The sequence below is a fragment of the Mandrillus leucophaeus genome, unplaced genomic scaffold, assembly GCF_000951045.1.
Source record: "Mandrillus leucophaeus isolate KB7577 unplaced genomic scaffold, Mleu.le_1.0 Scaffold79, whole genome shotgun sequence".
Taxonomy (NCBI): domain Eukaryota; kingdom Metazoa; phylum Chordata; class Mammalia; order Primates; family Cercopithecidae; genus Mandrillus; species Mandrillus leucophaeus.
This window is the reverse complement of record NW_012108585.1, coordinates 46,645-65,040: the sequence shown is the minus strand read 5'-3', so window position 1 is coordinate 65,040 and position 18,396 is coordinate 46,645. Positions and strand designations below refer to the sequence as shown.

Here is an 18,396-nt window from a genome sequence, read left to right as displayed (position 1 = left end):
CCTTCCTTCCTCTCTTCCTCCCTCCCTCCTCTCTCCTCTTTTTCTTCTCTCTCTCTCTCCTTTTTTGAGACAGGCTCCCACTCTGTTGTCCAGGCTTCCAGCCTAGAGTGCAGTGGCACAGTCACAACTCACTGCAGCTTCCATCTCCTGGGCTCAAGCAATTCCCCTGCCTTGGCCTCCCGAGTAGTTGGGACCACAGGTGCCCGCCACCACACCTGGCTATTTAAAAAAAATTTTTTTTGTAGAGATGAGGTCTCTTTTGCCCAGGCTGGAGTGCAGTGGTGCCCTGACAGCTCACAGTAGCCCTAACCTCCTAGATTCAAGTGATTCTGATGCCTTGACCTCCCAAAGTGCTGGGACCACAGGCGTGAGCCACAATGCTTGCCTGGGCCTCTTTTTCTCTCCTCCAGACACGTAAGGTCCGCCTGGGCCTGCTCTCCCCTTCCTCATAGGAATTCCTCAGGAACAAGGTGACTGAGATTACACACAGCAGTGTGGGCAGGATGTTCTCAAATGATTTCTTCCTAGCAATGAAAGGCCAGAGCCTTCCAGACTGTTGAATATGACAGACAATCTGTTTTCATTTCTAAATGTCCTCTAAGAAGAACAAATCTGTTATACTCTGGCCAACATATTTCCATGGAAATAAAATAATGAAATCTGACCCAAACGTCAAACCCTGATATGTCTTGGAATTTAACAAAGGATGGAGCAGATGCAGTGGAGGGAAGAACACGCAGGAAGCTTTCTTCCGGCAGCTCACCCCAGAAGCTGCCTTCCTGCATTTCATGGAGATGGTAGACACCAGTGCCCTCCATGTGCACAGGGTTCACACCGGAAAAATCATCCAGGCCAGAAAGAGGCCGCTCACAGCCGGCATGCAACATTCCCCATCCACTGGCCTTCAAACCTGCTGAAGCGGACATTTCAGAAAGGAAATAGAGCAGAGCCAAATTCCCCAGCCATGTGAAAACGCAGAGGCAGAGGCTCCAGCCCTAGAGGACCCTAACCCTGGCTGCTGTCTGGCTGCTGCTGCTGGCCTGCCACCGCACGACTCTCAGCTTCTGGACCGGGCTTCCTCAGGCTGCAGGCTGCTCCCCAGACTGGGCTGACCCCCTTCCCAGCAAAGCCCAGGAAGTTCCAGCAAGTTCTCGTTGTCTGCCTACTAGACCTGAGTTTGAGTCACGTTTGAGGGTTCCTTGTGCGCGGGGAATGGGACGGCGGGGCGGGGGCGTTCTAATGTCTGTGCTTTCAAGTAGGAAAGATAATAATGAAATAGCTAACATTTAGCCTATAGTCCCAGCTACTCAGGAGGCTGAGGTTTGAGGAGCACTTGGGCCCAGGAGTTCAAGCTGCAGTGAGCTTTGATCATGCCACTGCCCAGTAGCCCTGGTGACAAAGAGAGATCCTGTCTCTAATAAAAAAAAAAAAAGAAAAGAAAGAGCTAACATTTACAGATAACTTACTAAGCGTCAGGCACTTCATGTACATTGAAAACATTTAATTCACTTGAGACAGGTACTCTTACCAGCATTTTACTAATGAGGAAACTGAGGCTGATTTCTCCTTTAACAACAAACAGGCTGGGTGTAGTGGCTCATGCCCGTAATCCCAGCATTTTGGGAGACTGAGATGGGAGCACTGTGTGAGGCTGGGAGTTTGAGACCAGCCTGGGCAACATAGTGAGACCCCCATCGCTACAAAAATATTAAAAAATTAGCCAGGTGTGGTGGCACATGCCAGTGGTGCCAGCTATTCAGGAGGCCGTGGTGTGAGGTTCTCTTGAGCCTAGGAGTTTAAGGCTGCAGTGAACCATGATTGCACCACCGCACTCCAGCCTGGGCAACAGGGTAAGACTCCGTCTCAAAAAAACCAAAAGCAAAACCTTCGCAGGTAAACACTGGAGTGGGTGTGGCTCTTTGAGCTCGGAACGCTTTCTATTATTATCATCTGATAAGGCCTGGTAAGAATACATTCCTTCTTGGAATGTGTCTTCTGTGGAAATGAGACACAAAAGGATGGAGATGTCAGCTTCCAAGAGCGCTGAAGGCCGAATTCTGAAAGCAAATGTCACAGCATTCATGATGCTCAGACAGACCAGCAGCCGAGGTGGCAGCTGCTCCCTCCCTCCTCTTCCTTTCCCCGCAGGCCTGAGAGTTGGGAAGCGCACCCTTCCCCTGAGAGGCTTTCTCAGCGGCTGCGGCCTGGGAGAGTGCTGTGGTTTGGGCTGTTTTAGTCTCCAAGGGGATGGGTGATTTATGTCCTTTTATTCAGCAAACAGCTTTGTACAGAACGAACGCCACTTGCTAAATGTCACCAGGCGGGGACAGGGGAGCCGCACAGAATCCCAATGAAGCCTTCCAGGCCTGGGCAAAATGGCACCTGGTGACTTGGTTACTGTGTGCGTTTTCTCTGGCGGGAGTAAGGAAGAGACAGTGATTCTGAAATCCAGACTAGCTGGCCAGAGTGGCAGGGGAATGCAGAGACTCCAGCGCCCACCTCCGCTGCCAGTGCCTGCCACTTCCTGCTTCTCCATCTTCTCCCTGCCCTTTGCAGGACAGAAGCGAGGCGGTCGGTGACCTATGGACTTTGGGGAAGGGCTCCTTTCTGTGGCACTGAGTCAGCATGCCAGGGCCTCTGGGCCCAGGCCTGCATGGCGACACAGTCAAGCATGAGGGATTGCGGCTTTCATCAGGGCACATCGGGGCTCAGCTCTGCACTCAACCCGGCCCAAGCCAGGGTTCTGGCTGGAGGCCCCTTGGTCTTCTCACTCTCTTTTCATGCTCCTCCTCCTCACCTCTCCCCATCCACACCTAGGTCTGTAAGTTCCCTGAGACTGAGCCATGCTTCTTCACACACACACACACACGGGTGCCCAGCGTGGCCCCATTCTCAACACACAATAAATAAGTGCTTGATGTTTGTTGAATAATAAACGGCCAACTCATTCCCCCATGAGCCCTGGCACCCCAGCACTGCCCTGGGGCCTGCGGGCTGCTCTGGCAGGATGACAAAGCATGCCCCAGTGTTTAAGGCAGTGCTACCAAGGCACTAAGAGATGGGAAAGGTGGTAGAGTCTCAGGACTTGGAGAAACCTTTGCAATCACATTGCCCAATCCTCTCATTTTACAGATGAGGACACTGAGGCCCAGAGAGGTGACCTGTCAAAGCCACACAGCACAGAGGAGCAGAGCCTGGGTCCAGCTATTCCTCCGATCTCACCACCCTGCCTCTTCTCACTGGAAGAGTGTACCAAGGCGGGAGTCTGGCCCCTACCCATCCCGAGGCTGATCCCTGCCTAAGGGGGTTAGCCCAGCCCCCAGCCAGGCTCCTCTCCTCAGCACAGGCTGCAGCCACTGCTCCCGGCCTCCAGCCCACAGCCCATACACCCAGTCTTCCAGGGAGGACGGCAATTAGTTTTCACTGTGCCACTCAGCACCACCTTGGCTGCAGGAAAACACTGCGTTCCGCGCACTCCAGATCAATGTGGGCCTCACAGGTTAGAATTTAGGGTGCAGGCCACATGGAGACTGGGAAAGACAGAAGGAAACGGACAACAGTCAGGGCCTGTGGGTGAAGCAGAGTCACTCCTGCCCCCAGAGCAGAGACACACAGGAGGGGTTCCTGGGGCGACGGGGCCAGCACCTCACCCTGGCTTGGGGAGGAAGGGACTGGGACAACAGCGCATGAAAGCCAGAGAGCTGAGCCGACCAGGGGACACAGAAAAGGAAGGGTGTGAGGAAATGCCGTCTTTCCCTGTAACCTAGGTGTATCCTGGATCCCAGTATCACCTCCATGGGCCCCCACAGCAGTGCTGGGGAGGGGAAGGGAAGCCTGAGGGAGAAGAGAAAGGAGGTGAGAGGGAGACACTGCCTAGCATTGGCTCTCTCTCCTCTTTGAGGCCCGCAGAGGGTCTCCACCAGCAGCTCCAGGAGGGATGATAAATTGTCAAAAGCCACCAAGAGTCGGGGCAGGAGCTCAGTTCTGCCCAGCTGAGGGCCATGCAGGGATTTCAAGGTCCCTGAGCGGATCCCAGCCGTCACTCATTGAACTCAGTCAGATCACCACCACATCAGTGGATTTAGAAGCGTGACAGGGATTTCAGAGGGCAATGGGTCCAGCCCTTACAACCCAGCACCTCTCTGCAGGCAAGGAAACGCAGGCCCAGAGGACAGGGGCTTCTCCACGTGGGCACACGGCACCAAGGCAGCTCCATCAATAGAAGCTAAATCTCCGAACTCCCACTCCAGGGGTGCTGACCACTGGGTGGGTGACTCCCTCAGCGTCCAAACCCTCTCTGGCAGGCCCTTGCTGCTCCAGGGGCCAGTACGAAAGGGAGAGCTCCTCCCAGGGCCTCCGGGGGGACACTTCTGCTGACCGTCCCCAAGGAGAAAGAGGAGAGATAAATGGGGGAGGGTCCCTGAAGAATGATGACCTTCAAGAAGGAGGCCAACCTAGGGGACTAGTGGAAGCCAGAAAGAGCAGGGGGGCATGGCAGGGGCTGGAGCCGATGTCCCAGGGAAGGAGTAGCTGCAAGGCCCTGCCCCTCAGCCTCAGAGGAGCGCCAGCCCTGCCCTGCCATTCTGGACAAGGTGTGAGTGTGAAGACACTCTTGCCTGTCCACACTATCCAGGCTGAGCGGGGGCAAAGGCAGCCCCCTTGGGGTCCCTACCCTGCGACTGGACTTTAAAACCATTTATTTTGGTTTTAAACGAACAGTTTTTCTTTGGTCATGATTTTGTCGGTTGACTTATCTTTATGGAATTGTAGTATTTTCTTGCTCTAAAACTCTCAGTCTAACCCCTTCTTCTTTCTGCCTCACATTTTTGCCTCCAGCGATATGGGAATGAACCTTGGAGAATGGGTGGGTCCTGGGGGAGGGGGGCCGAGGGGCTCTTCACCAGGCAGAGATGAACCCCAGTGCTGACACGGGCCCCCTCCTTTTCCTGGTTTCTCCTGCCCTGGAGGGTGGCACACACAAAGGGCTTTTTGTCTCTTTGGACCATTTCTGTATCCCTGGTGCCTCAAATGGAGCCGGGCCTGGAGCGAACTCCATCAGTGACTCTGACGGCAGACAGGGCTCTGGCCCACTGGGGCGACGGGCTAAAGAGGGGATTCTGGTTCCTGTGGACAATCTGGAAGCTGGAAGCTGTTAGAACCGGAGCGAGGATTTCACCAGGGAGCTCACGGAGAGAGCCCGGGCAGGTGGGGTGTGGGAAGGAGTTGGGGGAGCCCGGAGCGTGGGGTACTCACTCCAGCACATCGCGGTTGAACTGCTTCTTGCTGTTGCCCAGGAACTCTCCAATCATCTGGCGGCTGAGGCCCTTTCGCTGGAGGAGGAAATGGGCCACACCAATGGGGGTGTCAGGGATGAAGCCGCGGGAGATCAGGAACTGGATGCCCTTGTCCGGGTTTCTGGAGGTGGGGAGAGTGGGGAGAAGCAGTAGAGAGTGAGCTGAAGCCATCCATGACTCTTTCCTCCCTGTCTTCCACCCATGGAAGTGCCCAGAGGTTCCTTGGAAATCCAGTTTCTCATTGCAAGCACCTCTCACCACAGCTTCCACCCACTGAATGTCCTCACGCAGAGGATGGTGTGTGACCAGGAGGAGGACAAGGGAGGTCTGCAAACAAAGTGAATTCCAGAGCAGGTGGAGGAGAAGGACCCTTCTCTGTCCCTGCCTCCTGGGTCTTACCCCAGGCCTGTCCTTCCCCCTACCCATATCCTGTTGTCAATATGCAGGTCCCCACCACAGATGCCCCAACCTGGAGAGAAGGTGGGAGAAACAGAGGTGGGACCTCCGCCACACCCCTCTTTCCTTTGCAAGCTTTGAAGCCATGCTCCTCCCTAAGCTGTTTCTCACAGGTCCAGGAGGAGGTAAGTGCAGAAACACAAGGTAAGCACTCAGAACCTTCCATAGCATTTCAACATTTCCGGGACAAGCAAGCATGTGACTGTTTTTCTAGCAACTCATTTTTATTGTATTTTACAAAAATATTAGCCCACAATGTATTTTCAGAAGGGTGTGGGGGAACAAAACTGGTCCTTCGCTATGGATAGTTTAAGAATTACTGCCTTGGGGGAGACGAGTATCTGTGTGAGTTTTCATGTGTGTGAAGAAGTGACACTGTGGAAGTGGGGGTGGTTTAGCATCAGATCCGCCTTCCCCTAGGTCTGCCGAGTACTAGCTCTTTCATCGTGGGCAACTCGCCGTACTGGTGTGAGCCAGCTTCCTTTTCTGTAAAACAGCACGGTAGCACCTCTGTGTAGATACTGCTGGGAGGATTATAGATGCTTTATGTAAGGTGAGCTATGAACAGTGGCTACTTCCTCTAGAATAGAGACCTCTTGAGGCCAGCGGATGTGTCCTACTCCCCTCTGTGGTCACAGTGCCTGGCACCCGATAAATAACAGCCAAATGAATGGATGAACATGCATTAGGGCCAGAGAGAGACGCTCTTGGCTTGGGGTTATGAAGGGGCGAGTGGAGGATGGAGGCGAGTGCCTCATGGACTTGACTTTCCATGGGAGGGGCAGGTGTGCTCCCTTTCCTCTGCTTGGCACTGGCTGTATACATTCCGTGCAGGACCAGTCCGGGTCTCACTGGGGTCTCTGAGCTATGGCAGTCGGTCATTTCTCCCCTGTTCTCTTTCTACGCTGCCTCTGCCCGCTTCACACTCTCTCTTCCTGGTAGCCCTCCCCTCTCCTGCTCTCTGCCGCATTCCTTACAAGGCGCCTCTCCTCCCTCCCCCACCCAGCCCCGCATTTCATCAACGCTGGGAGCTAATGCGTTTTCCCTGGCTTCATATTCCACCCGAATGATTGCTGCTTAATCCTCAAGCCGCCTGGACTGTTATTTACTTAATACTGTCTTTTCTTTTACATTCTCTTACTTTTCAAACCCTAGCTTCATCTTAAACTGTAACAGTTGTGAAAGCATGTGTTTGATGTGTTATTTTTTTCCTCTAATCTCTCTTAAAATAAACTCAGAATGATTAAAAATAAAATGCGTACTTCCTAAACATGACCCCAGGGATCAGGCAAGGCACAGATGCGCCTGGAGGGCCCTGGGATGACGTGGGCAGTCACCTGGTGCCCTGCTTGGTGGAGGGGAGGTGTCCCTCCTCCTTCCCTCCCTCCCAGCACCCCGGGCTGGGGGCCAGGGCGGACTTACATGTTGAACAGGTTGAGGCCGATGCGGTAGAGTCGCTTGCGCAGGGTGTCGGTGGAGAGCGTGGGCGACTTGCAGCTGGCGGGGTTCTCGCAGTGGTAGCGCGGCAGGCTCAGGATCATGGCCTGCAGGGCGTCCTTGGAGGCGGAGGCCGACACCTCCGAGCCTGACTTGGCGGACTTGGTGGACGTGCTGCTGCTGCTCAGCTGCTCCAAGTCGCCTGCCTCAGCCTCGGCCCCTTTCCCCACGTCTGCCGCCTCCTCCTCCTCCTCCTCCTCCTCCTCCTCCTCTGCTTTGGCTGCTGTGGCTTCATCCACCGCCCCCCCAGCCCCAGCCTCGGTGCATGAGTCCTCCGCGGACGCGTCCCCCCGGCCCACTGCGGGGGCTTCCGCGGCCTCCTGTCCGGGGGTCCCGCCCTGCTCGGCCTTGCCCGCCGCGGGCTCCGCTGTGGCCTGGGCCGTCTGGGCGCCCCGGCAGTTGGCCACGGACAGAGCCGTGGCGGAGGACACGGAGATGTTCTGGTTGGCGATCTGCACCGTGACGTCCCGGAAAGCCATCATGAGGGTGCCGCTGTGGCCCGGGGGCAGCCCGGGGGTCTCCGCGGCCTCATCCCCGGGCCCGGGGCCTGCGCTCTCCGGCTCCCGCGTCTCGCCCTCCAGGCCGGGGGGCCCCGCGGCCGCCTGCAGGGCCTGGTGGAGCTGGTAGGCGCCGGTCTCCTGCAGGGAGCACATGGTCTTGAGGCTCCAAGTGCTGAGCGCGTCGTCGATGGACTTGGCCAGGGACTGCACCTGCTCGGTGAAGGAGTCCTCCAGCTCGGTGAGGGTGCCCGCGAAGGTGGGCGGCAGGGAGGGCGCGCGCACCAGCGGCAGCCCCATGAGGCCGTAGCCCTCCATGAGCGCTTTCTCGGCCGCAAGGCTCTCGGCCGTGGGTGCGCGCACCTTGCGCAGGGAGATCCGCCGTGGCAGGCGGCTCTCCAGAAGCGAGTTGCGGATTTTCTCAAAGTTCTTGCTGAGCTGGTATTGGCGGAAGGCGGTTTGGATGGTGCAAGCGGCGCGCCGGGACACCAGGTGACCCCCGTACTTATGTTCTAGCATTTCAATCTGCAAGGACAAGGACAGAGAGGAGGAAGGACTCAGAGGGGAGAGGTGGTCAGCCCCTCTGAGGAGTGGTGGAGTCACCCGGCCAAACTTGGGTGGGGCCCAGGAATGGACAGTGGGGGGCTCCTGGGCAGCTCAAGTCTGAACCGCCTATAGCATGTCACGGCCACACGGCAAGACTCCTAGAGGTGTAGGATGGAGGGGTCCGTTCTGGGGACTGGTAATGTCCCAAGGGCCAGGAGGGAGGTGCTGTGTATCGTGGACAGATTTTGATGCTGTGGCGGGTATTACAAAATGCTCATGGACGGGCACAGTAGCTCAGGCCTTCAGTCCCAGCATCTTGGGAGGCTAAGGAGAGAAGATTGTTTGAGCTTAGGAGTTTGAGACCAGGCTGGGCAACACAGCTAGACCTTGTCTCTCTCTAAAACAAACGAACAAACAAACAAACAAAAAAACATAAAATTAACTGGGTGTCCTGGTGTGCGCCTGTGGTCTTCAGCTACTGGGAAGGCTGAGGTAGGAGGATTGCTTGAGCCCAAGGAGTTGGAGGTTACAGTGAGCTATGACTGTACCAAGTATTTATGGGTAAAATGCATGACACCTTGAATATGTGTTAAAATATTCTGTCAAAAAATGTGGAAGAGTTAGATTAGATGACACAATATTAACATTAATAAAGATTAATAAAATGGTTACAGCTGGATGATAGCTAGGGGGAGTTCATAACACTGTTGTTTCTACTTTTGTGCACACTTTAAAAATAATAAACAACGAAAAACAGAAATGCTAAAAACACCTCACAGCTCCTCGTGTTTCCCCACTCCTCCCCAGCAGCCACGTCTCTGTGTTGGTTTTTTTCCCTGGGAACATCAGAAGGGTTGGGATCTGGGTTGGACCATCTGTGTGTTCCCAGGACATAGTCAGCTGCTCAGTAAATGTGGCTTTGCTAAAAAGTTGAGTGGGTCTCTCAAGAAGGGGGGTCCCTCCAGGCCACCATTACCAAGAGTTCCCCAATTTGAGTCACCTCTGTTCTTATGGTGGGAGCTGTCCAACCAGGCAGGGCTGGGTGGGGCGGGCTCGGGGGCATGGCACCTCCCCTGGGCAGATCTGATCCCAGGAAAACTTCTGTCAGGGCGCCAGTGTGCCTCCTCTCGGCTCTGTCCTCCTGTCCATGAGCTTTCTCCTCTCAGGTTGCTACGCTCTCACTTTTCCTCCCTATTGAAACTTCTCAGGAAAGGACAGGGAAGGTATGACTGAGCCACGCCCCCAGAGGCTTCTGCCTGTCAGTAAGGGACAAGGCCTGTGAGAAGGCGATGGGCTTAAATGGTGGCATCCTAGACTCTGATCAGCCGTCAGAGAAGTTTGGGAAGTGAGGGTGTTCCCGGTCCCTGAAATTATGTCCTATTCACAACCAGACATGCCAGGTACACATGGCGTCCTCCCCGAACGAAGAATCGGGATGGGTGCGCTGAGATGAACGACTGAAGGCAAGAACAACGACGTCACTCCCGAGTTCTCCAGGGATCGTGGGTCGGGAGGGGTACAGACAGAAAGGCCACACTTCATCCCTCAGCACAATACTTCACCTGCTTCCTGCTCCACTGGAGCCCCCAAAGGCTGCAGCCAGAATGAATGCCTGCCTCCCACAGCCCAGCCGTGCCCTCTACTCCCTTCCTGCAGGGCGTGATGGGTGCCCCACTACCAGGCTAGCAGCGGTACCCTCTTAGCTCAAGAGACCTTGAGGATACAACCCCAATCCACAAAGACAATCCCAGGTAAAACGGGGCATCCTCAGCATCCTCAGGGCTTGTCTTCAGTGCTTCCAGCCTGGCCATTCAGTGCCTTCCCCATTCCCAAACCTGGGGACATCATTCCGTCTCCCCCAGCATCCAACTCTACCCTCGGAGACAGTTGGAACTCATGCAGATTCATGTGTAAATGGCAACTAAGGCTTCCTATACGGCTTCTCTCAAAGCTACTTGCATTCCATAAGGGACAAGGCCCTGAGCAGGAGGAAGCTCCCAGTGCTATCACAATCCCCCTATTGGAGGGGTCTTCAAGGTGCTCTAAACCACACCAAGGGTATTCCTCATCTACTGCTGTGCAGCACATTACCACACATCCAGCCACTTAAAGCAGCACCTGTTTATTTCTCATGTCGCTCTGTGAATTTAGTCTGGGCACAGCTCATCTGGGTTATCTGCTCAGGATCTCACCAGGCTGAAACCAAGATAGCACTCAGGGCTGCAATATCATCTAAGGTGTGGGGTCCTCCTTTGAGCTCACTCTTGTTGGCACAGTTCAGCTCCTGTAATCACAGGACTTAGGCCCTCAGTCACCAGAGGTTGCCTGCTGTCCCCTGGCACGTGGCCCTTTTCATAACCGGATAGCTCAGTCCTTCAAGGCCAACAGGACAGTGTCTGTCTGGGGCTTCAGCTTCATTTATAGGGCGGACCTGACTAGCTCAGACCCACCCTGGATGACGTGTCTTTTTATTAACTCAAAAGCAACCAAATGGCAACCTAATCATCAGAGTGATGTCCCATCACATTCGCTCATCCTGCCCATACTCAAGGGAAGGGGATTATAGAGGATGTGTACACTGGTGTGAAGGGGACTTGAGGGCCATCTTAGAATTCTGCCCACGGTATGAACTGGACAGCTGCCCACTTGATCTTTACCAGGTATGACCTCAGGCACCCATAAGAGACACAGACACTTGCCTCTGAGGCGTTCTGTTCCTGCCCCTGCAGAAATACTGTAGCCTGGCTCACTCTCCCTGCTGAACTTGGACACATTTCCTGAGGCCTGGAATAGGGACTTGGCTTTGGCTCAGGCAGGAAAGTCCTCCCCCAGGGGAAATGTAGAGAGGAAGGGGACTGAGCACTAAACTGGCTCCTTTTCTCTCAATCTCTGTCAACCTTACTCAAGCACCACGAGAAACCGACAGATTTCCCATTTCTTTTTTTTTTGAGATGGAGTCCCGCTCTGTCACCCAGGCTAGAGTGCAGTGGCATGATCTCGGCTCACCATAACCTCTGCCTCCTGGGTTCAAGCGATTCTCCTGCCTCAGCCTTCAGAGTAGCTGAGATTACAGGTGTGCACCACCGTGCCTGGCTAACTTTTGTAATTTTTTTTAGTAGACACGGGGTTCTGCCATGCTGGCCAGGCTGGTCTTGAACTCCTGGCGCCTGGGTGATCTGCCCGCCTCGGTGATCCGCCCGCCTTGGCCTCCCAAAGTGCTGGGATTACAGGTGTGAGCCGCTGCACCCGGCCAGATTTCACATTTCTTTCTCATCTGACCTATTTGTACTTCTAGGGAAACCCCAGGCCCAAGAACATTTTTCTGCAGCACGAGATGCTATTGGCAACACAGGGAAGGTATGAAATCCATTGCTCGAGATGCTCCCAAAACGGTGATGGGGTCCGGGCCCTTGGCATGGTGTCATCCTGCTTGAAGGCAGAAGACTAGCTGATATAACCCTAGGAGACTCCGTCTACTACTGGGCGATGTCTATGCTTCACCCAAGCAGGAAAGAAAACCAGATTTTACATTCTTGAATCTGTCCCATCACATCCTCCACTAGACATCAAGCCCCATGAGGGCAGATTTTGCCCTCTATGGTCACTGCTGTCTCCTCCAACGCTTGGACAGTGCCCAGCACATAGTAGGTCTTCAATGAGTATGTATTGGACAAATTAATTCCAAAGTTATATTTGTGACTCTCAAAAACCTTCCTAATCTGACCCACAGCAGATGCTCTCCCCCTCCTGCCTCCTTTGTGTGTTCAGTTCACCCCACAGGTGCTCTTTTTACTCCTATTTCCTTCTTTCTATCTGCAGCTTTGCACCTGGCCACAGATCTTCCCAGATCTCCCCAGGCTACAACGTAACTCTGCTGACTCCACTGCCCCTGGGGCACTAGCCCGTTCCCTTTATTCCTATTTTCCACTGAACCTCTAGGAACAGTAGCCTCTGCCTCACTCCAGGAGCAAATGCCAGATACTGACCCAGCCCTGCCCTGAGCCCTGTGCTCTGGCTCCTGCTGCCTCCCGTCTCTCAAGGGCGAGAGATGTTAAACTCATCCAAGGCCCATCAGCAGGGAAGAGGCAGATCTGGGGCTTGTCACTCAGCCCAGGGTCCTCCTCAGCCTCCCTCCCCGCTCCTTTCTGCATCTCTCCCCAGTGCTTATTACTCAGTCTATCCTGGTTGTCCTGTCTCCCTACAACCCCTTAATCCTGTATTCTGGCCACAAAACCCCTACGTGCACTGGTTACGAGTCACATGGGTGCCGCTGCCAGTCTCCACACGTTTTAATTTTCCTCGTACACTCTGGACGTCGTCCATAGCTTCTGTGTTGGACATCATCAGAGGAGCCCGTGACAGGTGATAATTAACAATGAATTAAGAGGAGAGCTGTGTCAGGCAGAGCCTTCCGGGTCACTCTAAACAGGCTCCCCAGGTTGACACCTTCTCAGCCCTGTCTGCCTTCCCTCTGAGGACCCAGTGCATTCTCTTAACTTCACTCTACTTTGATGGGCTGGTGAGCCAAGTGGCAAATACGGGGAATGGCCAGCCCCAGATCCCTGCTGATTGGCCTTGGATGAATTTAACATCTTTGACTTTCAGTTTTCATATCTATTAAGTAGGGCTTATCTTGCTGACCCTGTATCTTCTCGTGAGGATTAAATTATTTCATGTAGCACCCAGCACAGAGCAGGAGCTTACTAAGTGGTAACTGCTTCATGGTGACAGTGATAATGATGGGAACGACTCTCAAGTCTCCATTCCTAGCCTTGATCCTAGACCCACATTTCCAACAGCTTGTGGATCCTCTGTCCATCTAGACTGTTTTCCCTACCTCACCCAAACCAGCTCTTGTTGACTTCCTTATTGGCCTGACCAGCACCCAGCCTGGGAAACTCGCCTCGTCCTGGGGTTTTTGTTTGTCCTGTCCACTATGTTTGTCAGCCGACTGTAGCTCCTGGGCCCCCCACCCCTAGACCTTTTGCAATCACCCATCTTCCTTCCAGAATGTCACCACATAGGGCGCTCTGTCTTCCTACTTGGACGATGTCCGCAGCATCCTTACTATCTCTGTGTCCTTCTTACTCCCACCATCACCTCACACTGCAGAACCAGACCCAAGCTCTCAGACAGCAGGCATCAACACAGGCTTCTCTTTGTTTGACAACCATTGCCCCAAACAGATAGAAACGCTTCTTCCTGGTTTTCCAGCCCTAACAATCTGGCAGGGCCACAAAGTCCACACTGCTCAGCAGCTCCTTCCTGCTCTCCCCGGCTGCCCCCACGAGTCTTGGGCACTCATTTGCGTTCTCTCCCAGCCTGCAATGCTCTCCCCAACCTCAGCTCCCAGCCTCCCCTTTCGTCCAGGTAGAAGTGTCCTCTTTTTCGAGACCTATCTCAAATGTGCCTCCTCCGTGCAGCCCTCTCAATGCCCCGAACAGACGGGGTCTCCCTGCCTCGGGCCTCAACTTCTTTGACACTCAGTCTTCGGCACTAATCTTTGTGGCATTTCTCCAACCCATCCTTCCCTCCCTTTCCCTCCCCCAGGCTCCAACAGAGCGTAAGTTATTCACGGCATCAAATATGTCTTAGTCATCCTGTCCAGCACCCAGCACCTTAACCGGCATGGAGCAACTGCTCCCTGAGTAACACTGGAATTCAGTTCCGGGCTCACCATCATGTGTCCTAACCCATTTAACAACCAACCCCCACTGATCCCAGACTTGGGCCTGTCACACCCCCAACCTGCACTGTCCCTACACCTTCCTCCCCACCCTCAATGCTCAGTGCCACCCCCTGCTCAGAGCTCTCACCGCGGACTGTCCATCCCAACCTGCACTGTCCCTACACCTTCCTCCCCACCCTCAATGCCCAGTGCCACCCCCTGCTCAGAGCTCTCACCGCGGACTGTCCATCACAGGCAAGACAGCTGTCTCTGCATCCCTTGTGCCCAGTGCTGTGCCAGGCCTGTGGTTGAGGCTGTTTGCAGACATGAACTAAACTGAATTCTCTCCTGTGACCCCAGGGAAATCAAAATCCAGACTCTTGTCCAGGCCTGGGCTTGGAACCTTCCTCCCACCCCCGGCATCCTGGCAGGACCTGGGGACTCATTAATGGCCTAGGTCAGCTCCAACCACGACAGCCAGGCCCTCCCATCTACCCCAGTCCCATTCTGAACCAGGGCCAGGTCAGAGAGCAGAGAGAGGTGTGGCAGGGAGGCAACCCCAGGGAAGGAGGGGTCTCTGAGCCCGCTGGCCAGGGAGCAGCTCTGCCCGCTTCCCTCTAAACCCCAGAAATCAGGAGGAATGATGGCCTCGCCTCCTCCCAAGAGAGCAATTTCTCAGCTTCTGCCAGAAGCAGCAGCGGCAGGGGCCGCGGGGGCCTCCGTCTCTCTAATGAGCCTCTCAGTGTTAATTAGAACATGCTCCCTTTTTTCAGGTTGCTGCGGCAGCTGAGCTTGAAGAGGCCGCTGAAAGATGGCGGCCAAGCCAGAGCGTGGGGAGGAAGAGCCGCTACTGGGGGGCACAGTGCTGAGGGGCGCGGGCCAGGTGTGGGGGGCTCCAAATGTGAGCGAGGGTTTGCTCCCATCCAAGACTCCCCAGTTGAGACCATGAAAGCACAGCCTGTTGTAAGCCTCCAGAACTTGGCCAGGCGAGCCCGGGTGTGAGGCTGAGGAGCAGAGAGCCTGGGGCGGCTGGCGCTTTGGGGGTGTTCAGAGAGGCCCACAGGAGCCTCGGGTCTGTGCTGGGCAGGGCTGTGGCCTCCTGCAAGGCAGGGGACTCACGCCCGCTCTGTGTGCCCTCCTCCCCGCCTGCTGTCTGGAATACAGCAAGTGCTTGACACGCAGGGCATCGAGGCCTGCCTGGGAGTGGGCAGCCAGGTGGGCATGGGGGACGCGCTACGGCTCAGCTAGCAGTGACGTCACGAGAGTCTCCAGTGGAGCTGCCCCAGGAGCTGGCTCTGAACCCAGGCTGGGCTGCCTGCCCTCCTCATGCTGCACAGACCCTGTGTGCCACTTCCACGGGGCCTGTTCCTCACTGTGATGCCAAGAGATGGTGGACGGTACCGGGTCAAAACCATGGGCTGTGGAGTCCGTGTCGTGGCTGCATTACTTCCTAGGGCTGTGTCCTTGGGCAAGTTACTTAACATCACTCAGCCTTAATCTTCCCATTCCAGAAATGGGACAGTAATGGTGCCAACCTCATGGGGACACTGTGCAGACCTGGGGAGGTAACACATGGCAACTGTTAGCCTGGGCCTGACACAGAGCTACAGCTCAGGCAGTACCACTGGTGCTGGGCCTGCGTCCGCCCGCCACCGGGGCTGTGTCCGCCCGCCACCGGGGCTGTGTCCGCCCACCACTGGGCTGTGGGCGCCCTGATGACTAGGCCTGTATCTTTTGCATCGTAGTGTCTTCAGGCCTAGCACAGGGCCTGGGACGGAGCGGCTGTGCAGTGCGGTTCCCCGAACTGAATGAACTGGGGAGAGGAACAACCCCTGGAGTGCCCCGTCCTCACCACTGTCCTCTGTAGGCCAGTGCCCCGGTGCCCTCTGTGCCCATGGTAGAAATCTCACCTTCAGCATGGGAAGGGGCCAGGAGGCACTCTGGTGCAACCCGTGGTTCACACATGAGGAAACCAAGGTGCAAAGAGGGAAAGTGACTCAGAAACAGCCACCACATCTTCTGCAGAGGTGCCCCACAGTGAGGCTGGACCCTGAAGCTTGGGGTTTGGGGATCTGTGGGGAGGGGCTGCTCTCCAGCAGAACATGGCTTCTGTCCAGGACCTGGCTTGGGGAGCAGGGTCCAGATTCTACTGACCACAGCTCCACAGCCCTCTGGCGTGGACAGCCCAGAGGGCTCTGCCATTCAAACGGCCAAGCAGGGCTCCAGTCACTCCGCAACAGGATACAAACTCCCTCGAGGGCTTGGAGGAATTTCAAAATCACACCTAGGCCCTCTATGTCCTGGCCGCAGCCACCTTCCTAAAGGGCTCCCCAAAGGAACCTGCATGCTGACCCTTGGCCCGCCCTGGGTTGTATCGCCCAGGACTGCTGGGGTGGGGTGAGAGGGTCGAAGGCAGAGGGAGCAGAGAAGAGCTGGCAGGAGGACCGTCTTGCTGTGTGACTTGTGACAGGTGCTGAGGAAGGGGCCAGGAAGCTGGAGCGCAGGCCTCGTTCGGTCATTCACTTGCTTGTGCCTTCATTCCTATGTTCCTTCCCTGGTAAGCATTTCCTAGGTGCCCAAGACTGTGCAAGGTGCAGGGCAGCAAAAGTGGGCAAGGACAGGGCAGTTCCCAGGGCACAGCTCCATGAGCACCGGCTCTTCCTGTGGGCTACGCAGCACCCTGGAGGTGTCCCGAGCACCACCTGCTCAACTCCACACAGCCCTGAGAACATGGTCCACGCTGTTAAGCAGAACAGCTCCCACTCCCAGACAGCACAGAGGCGGCAACAGGCAATGGGTAAAAGCACCTGCCTCGGCTGCAACCTGAAGTACGAGCGGAAGTCGTCTCCCGGGTGCAGCAGACGGGGTCAGGGACAGGCGAGGAGTGTCGCCAGGAGAGGAAACAAAAACCACACGAACGCCCAGAGGTGAGGGTGGCTTGAGATTCGGGACAGCAAATAAGAACGGCTGGAACCCCCGTGGGGCTGGGACTGTGGCAGGGAGCGTGGAGAGGCCTCTGTCCTGCACACCAGGAGGAGCCATCAGAGGCTCTCCCAGGGATCACCGCGGTCAGAGGTGCACTTTAGGAAGATGACTCAGCTGCACTGTGGAGGTGAGGTTGGAAGGAGCACAGCTCAAAGAAGGGGAAGCGCAGGAGGTCTCGCCAGGGGTGCAGGCAAGAGGAAGGGTGGCCTGGCCTCCTGAGGCAGGGGCAGTGGGGAAGGCAAGAGACGGTGGGATTCCGGAACTGTTAAGAGGCAGAGTCAGTGGGGCTTGGGGCTAGAGCAGAGGTGAAGGAGGGAGAAGAGCCAAGGAAAACACTCCTGGGGATCTGGACTGGCTGACACAGGAGGCTTGGCGGGTCGGCGGGCTGGGGCGCTAAGATTGTCCAGCACTCCTCCCAGGCCATGGAGCACAGGATTCGGGGTGGCTGGCGGAATCACTGGGTTGGGATACCAAGTCTTAGGTCTTGCCAAGACCTAAGGCAGTCGGTTCCTGGCCCCAGGCTGTATACCCATCCCCCTTTATGTCACTTAGTGACCATTTCCCCTTTCTCATCCTTCCAGCAGCTTCTTCGCCAGGCACTGCATTAAGCACTGAGAATATAATGAGGACCAAGTCATGCACCTGCCTTCAGGAGGGGGTCAAGCAAACAGGAAATGCTGACACAGGGCTGAAGGGCTGTGACAGGGGACACCTGGGTACTGTGGGATCACTGAGAGGGGCACCCAGTGCAGGCTTGGGAGGCAGGGAAAGCTGCCTGAGAGGAGGAAGAGGTACCTAAAGCAAGTCCTAAAGCAAGAGAAGGCTAAGTGCAGGGGTGTGGAGGGGAGTGGAAGCTTCAGAGATTGAGGCCAAGGGAAGAGCCTGTGAAGTGCCAGAGACAGGAGGCAGCGGAGGCCAGAGAAGTCAAGCAACTTGCTCAAGGCCATACAGCTCATGGCAGAAGAGAGAGGAGTAGAGTTTAGTCTCCTATAAATGGTGCCATGTTTCCAAGAACCTTGCTCTAGCCTCCTCCAGCCTTACTTGTCCCCTTCCCCCAATCCCCAGCCTACACTTGGTCTAAAGGGATACACAGGTCAGGGGAACCAAGCTATTCTCCCAGGCTGGACTCATTCAGCAGAGGGCCCCGTTGCACCCACTGCCACTCCTCACCTCACCTGACTCAATCTGGCCAACATGCAGAAGCCATCTATTAGAATTATGCCCCCATAGAAAAAGCCCACAGTACCGACCAGAATCCCGCACCAACCCCGATACGGCACCCAGTCAGTCAAAACCAAACTAACTCACCTGCCCAAACCAATACACACGTTTTTTCTGGTGTTATTGACCGGACACTCCTTAAGTGGAACTGTAATCTCTTTTGGGGGCAGGCACGAGCATTATTTTTTGTTTCTTGGTACCCCATTCCCTTGTTGCTTTGCACAGCATCATT

At 55.5% G+C, this 18,396-nt stretch overlaps 1 protein-coding gene across 1 annotated transcript in view; it reads right to left on the bottom strand.

Moving 5' to 3' along the window:
* The window catches only part of IQSEC3 (IQ motif and Sec7 domain 3), a 46,531-nt gene that overhangs the window by 25,335 nt on the left and 2,800 nt on the right, over positions 1-18,396 (bottom strand). Inside the window, exons 2-3 of the mRNA XM_011967129.1 lie at positions 7,173-8,269; positions 5,254-5,415 (exon numbers count right to left, since the gene is read on the bottom strand). Coding sequence (XP_011822519.1) covers positions 5,254-5,415; positions 7,173-8,263 — 1,253 coding nt within the window. The 5' untranslated portion in view covers positions 8,264-8,269. The remainder of the gene's footprint in view (positions 1-5,253; positions 5,416-7,172; positions 8,270-18,396) is intronic.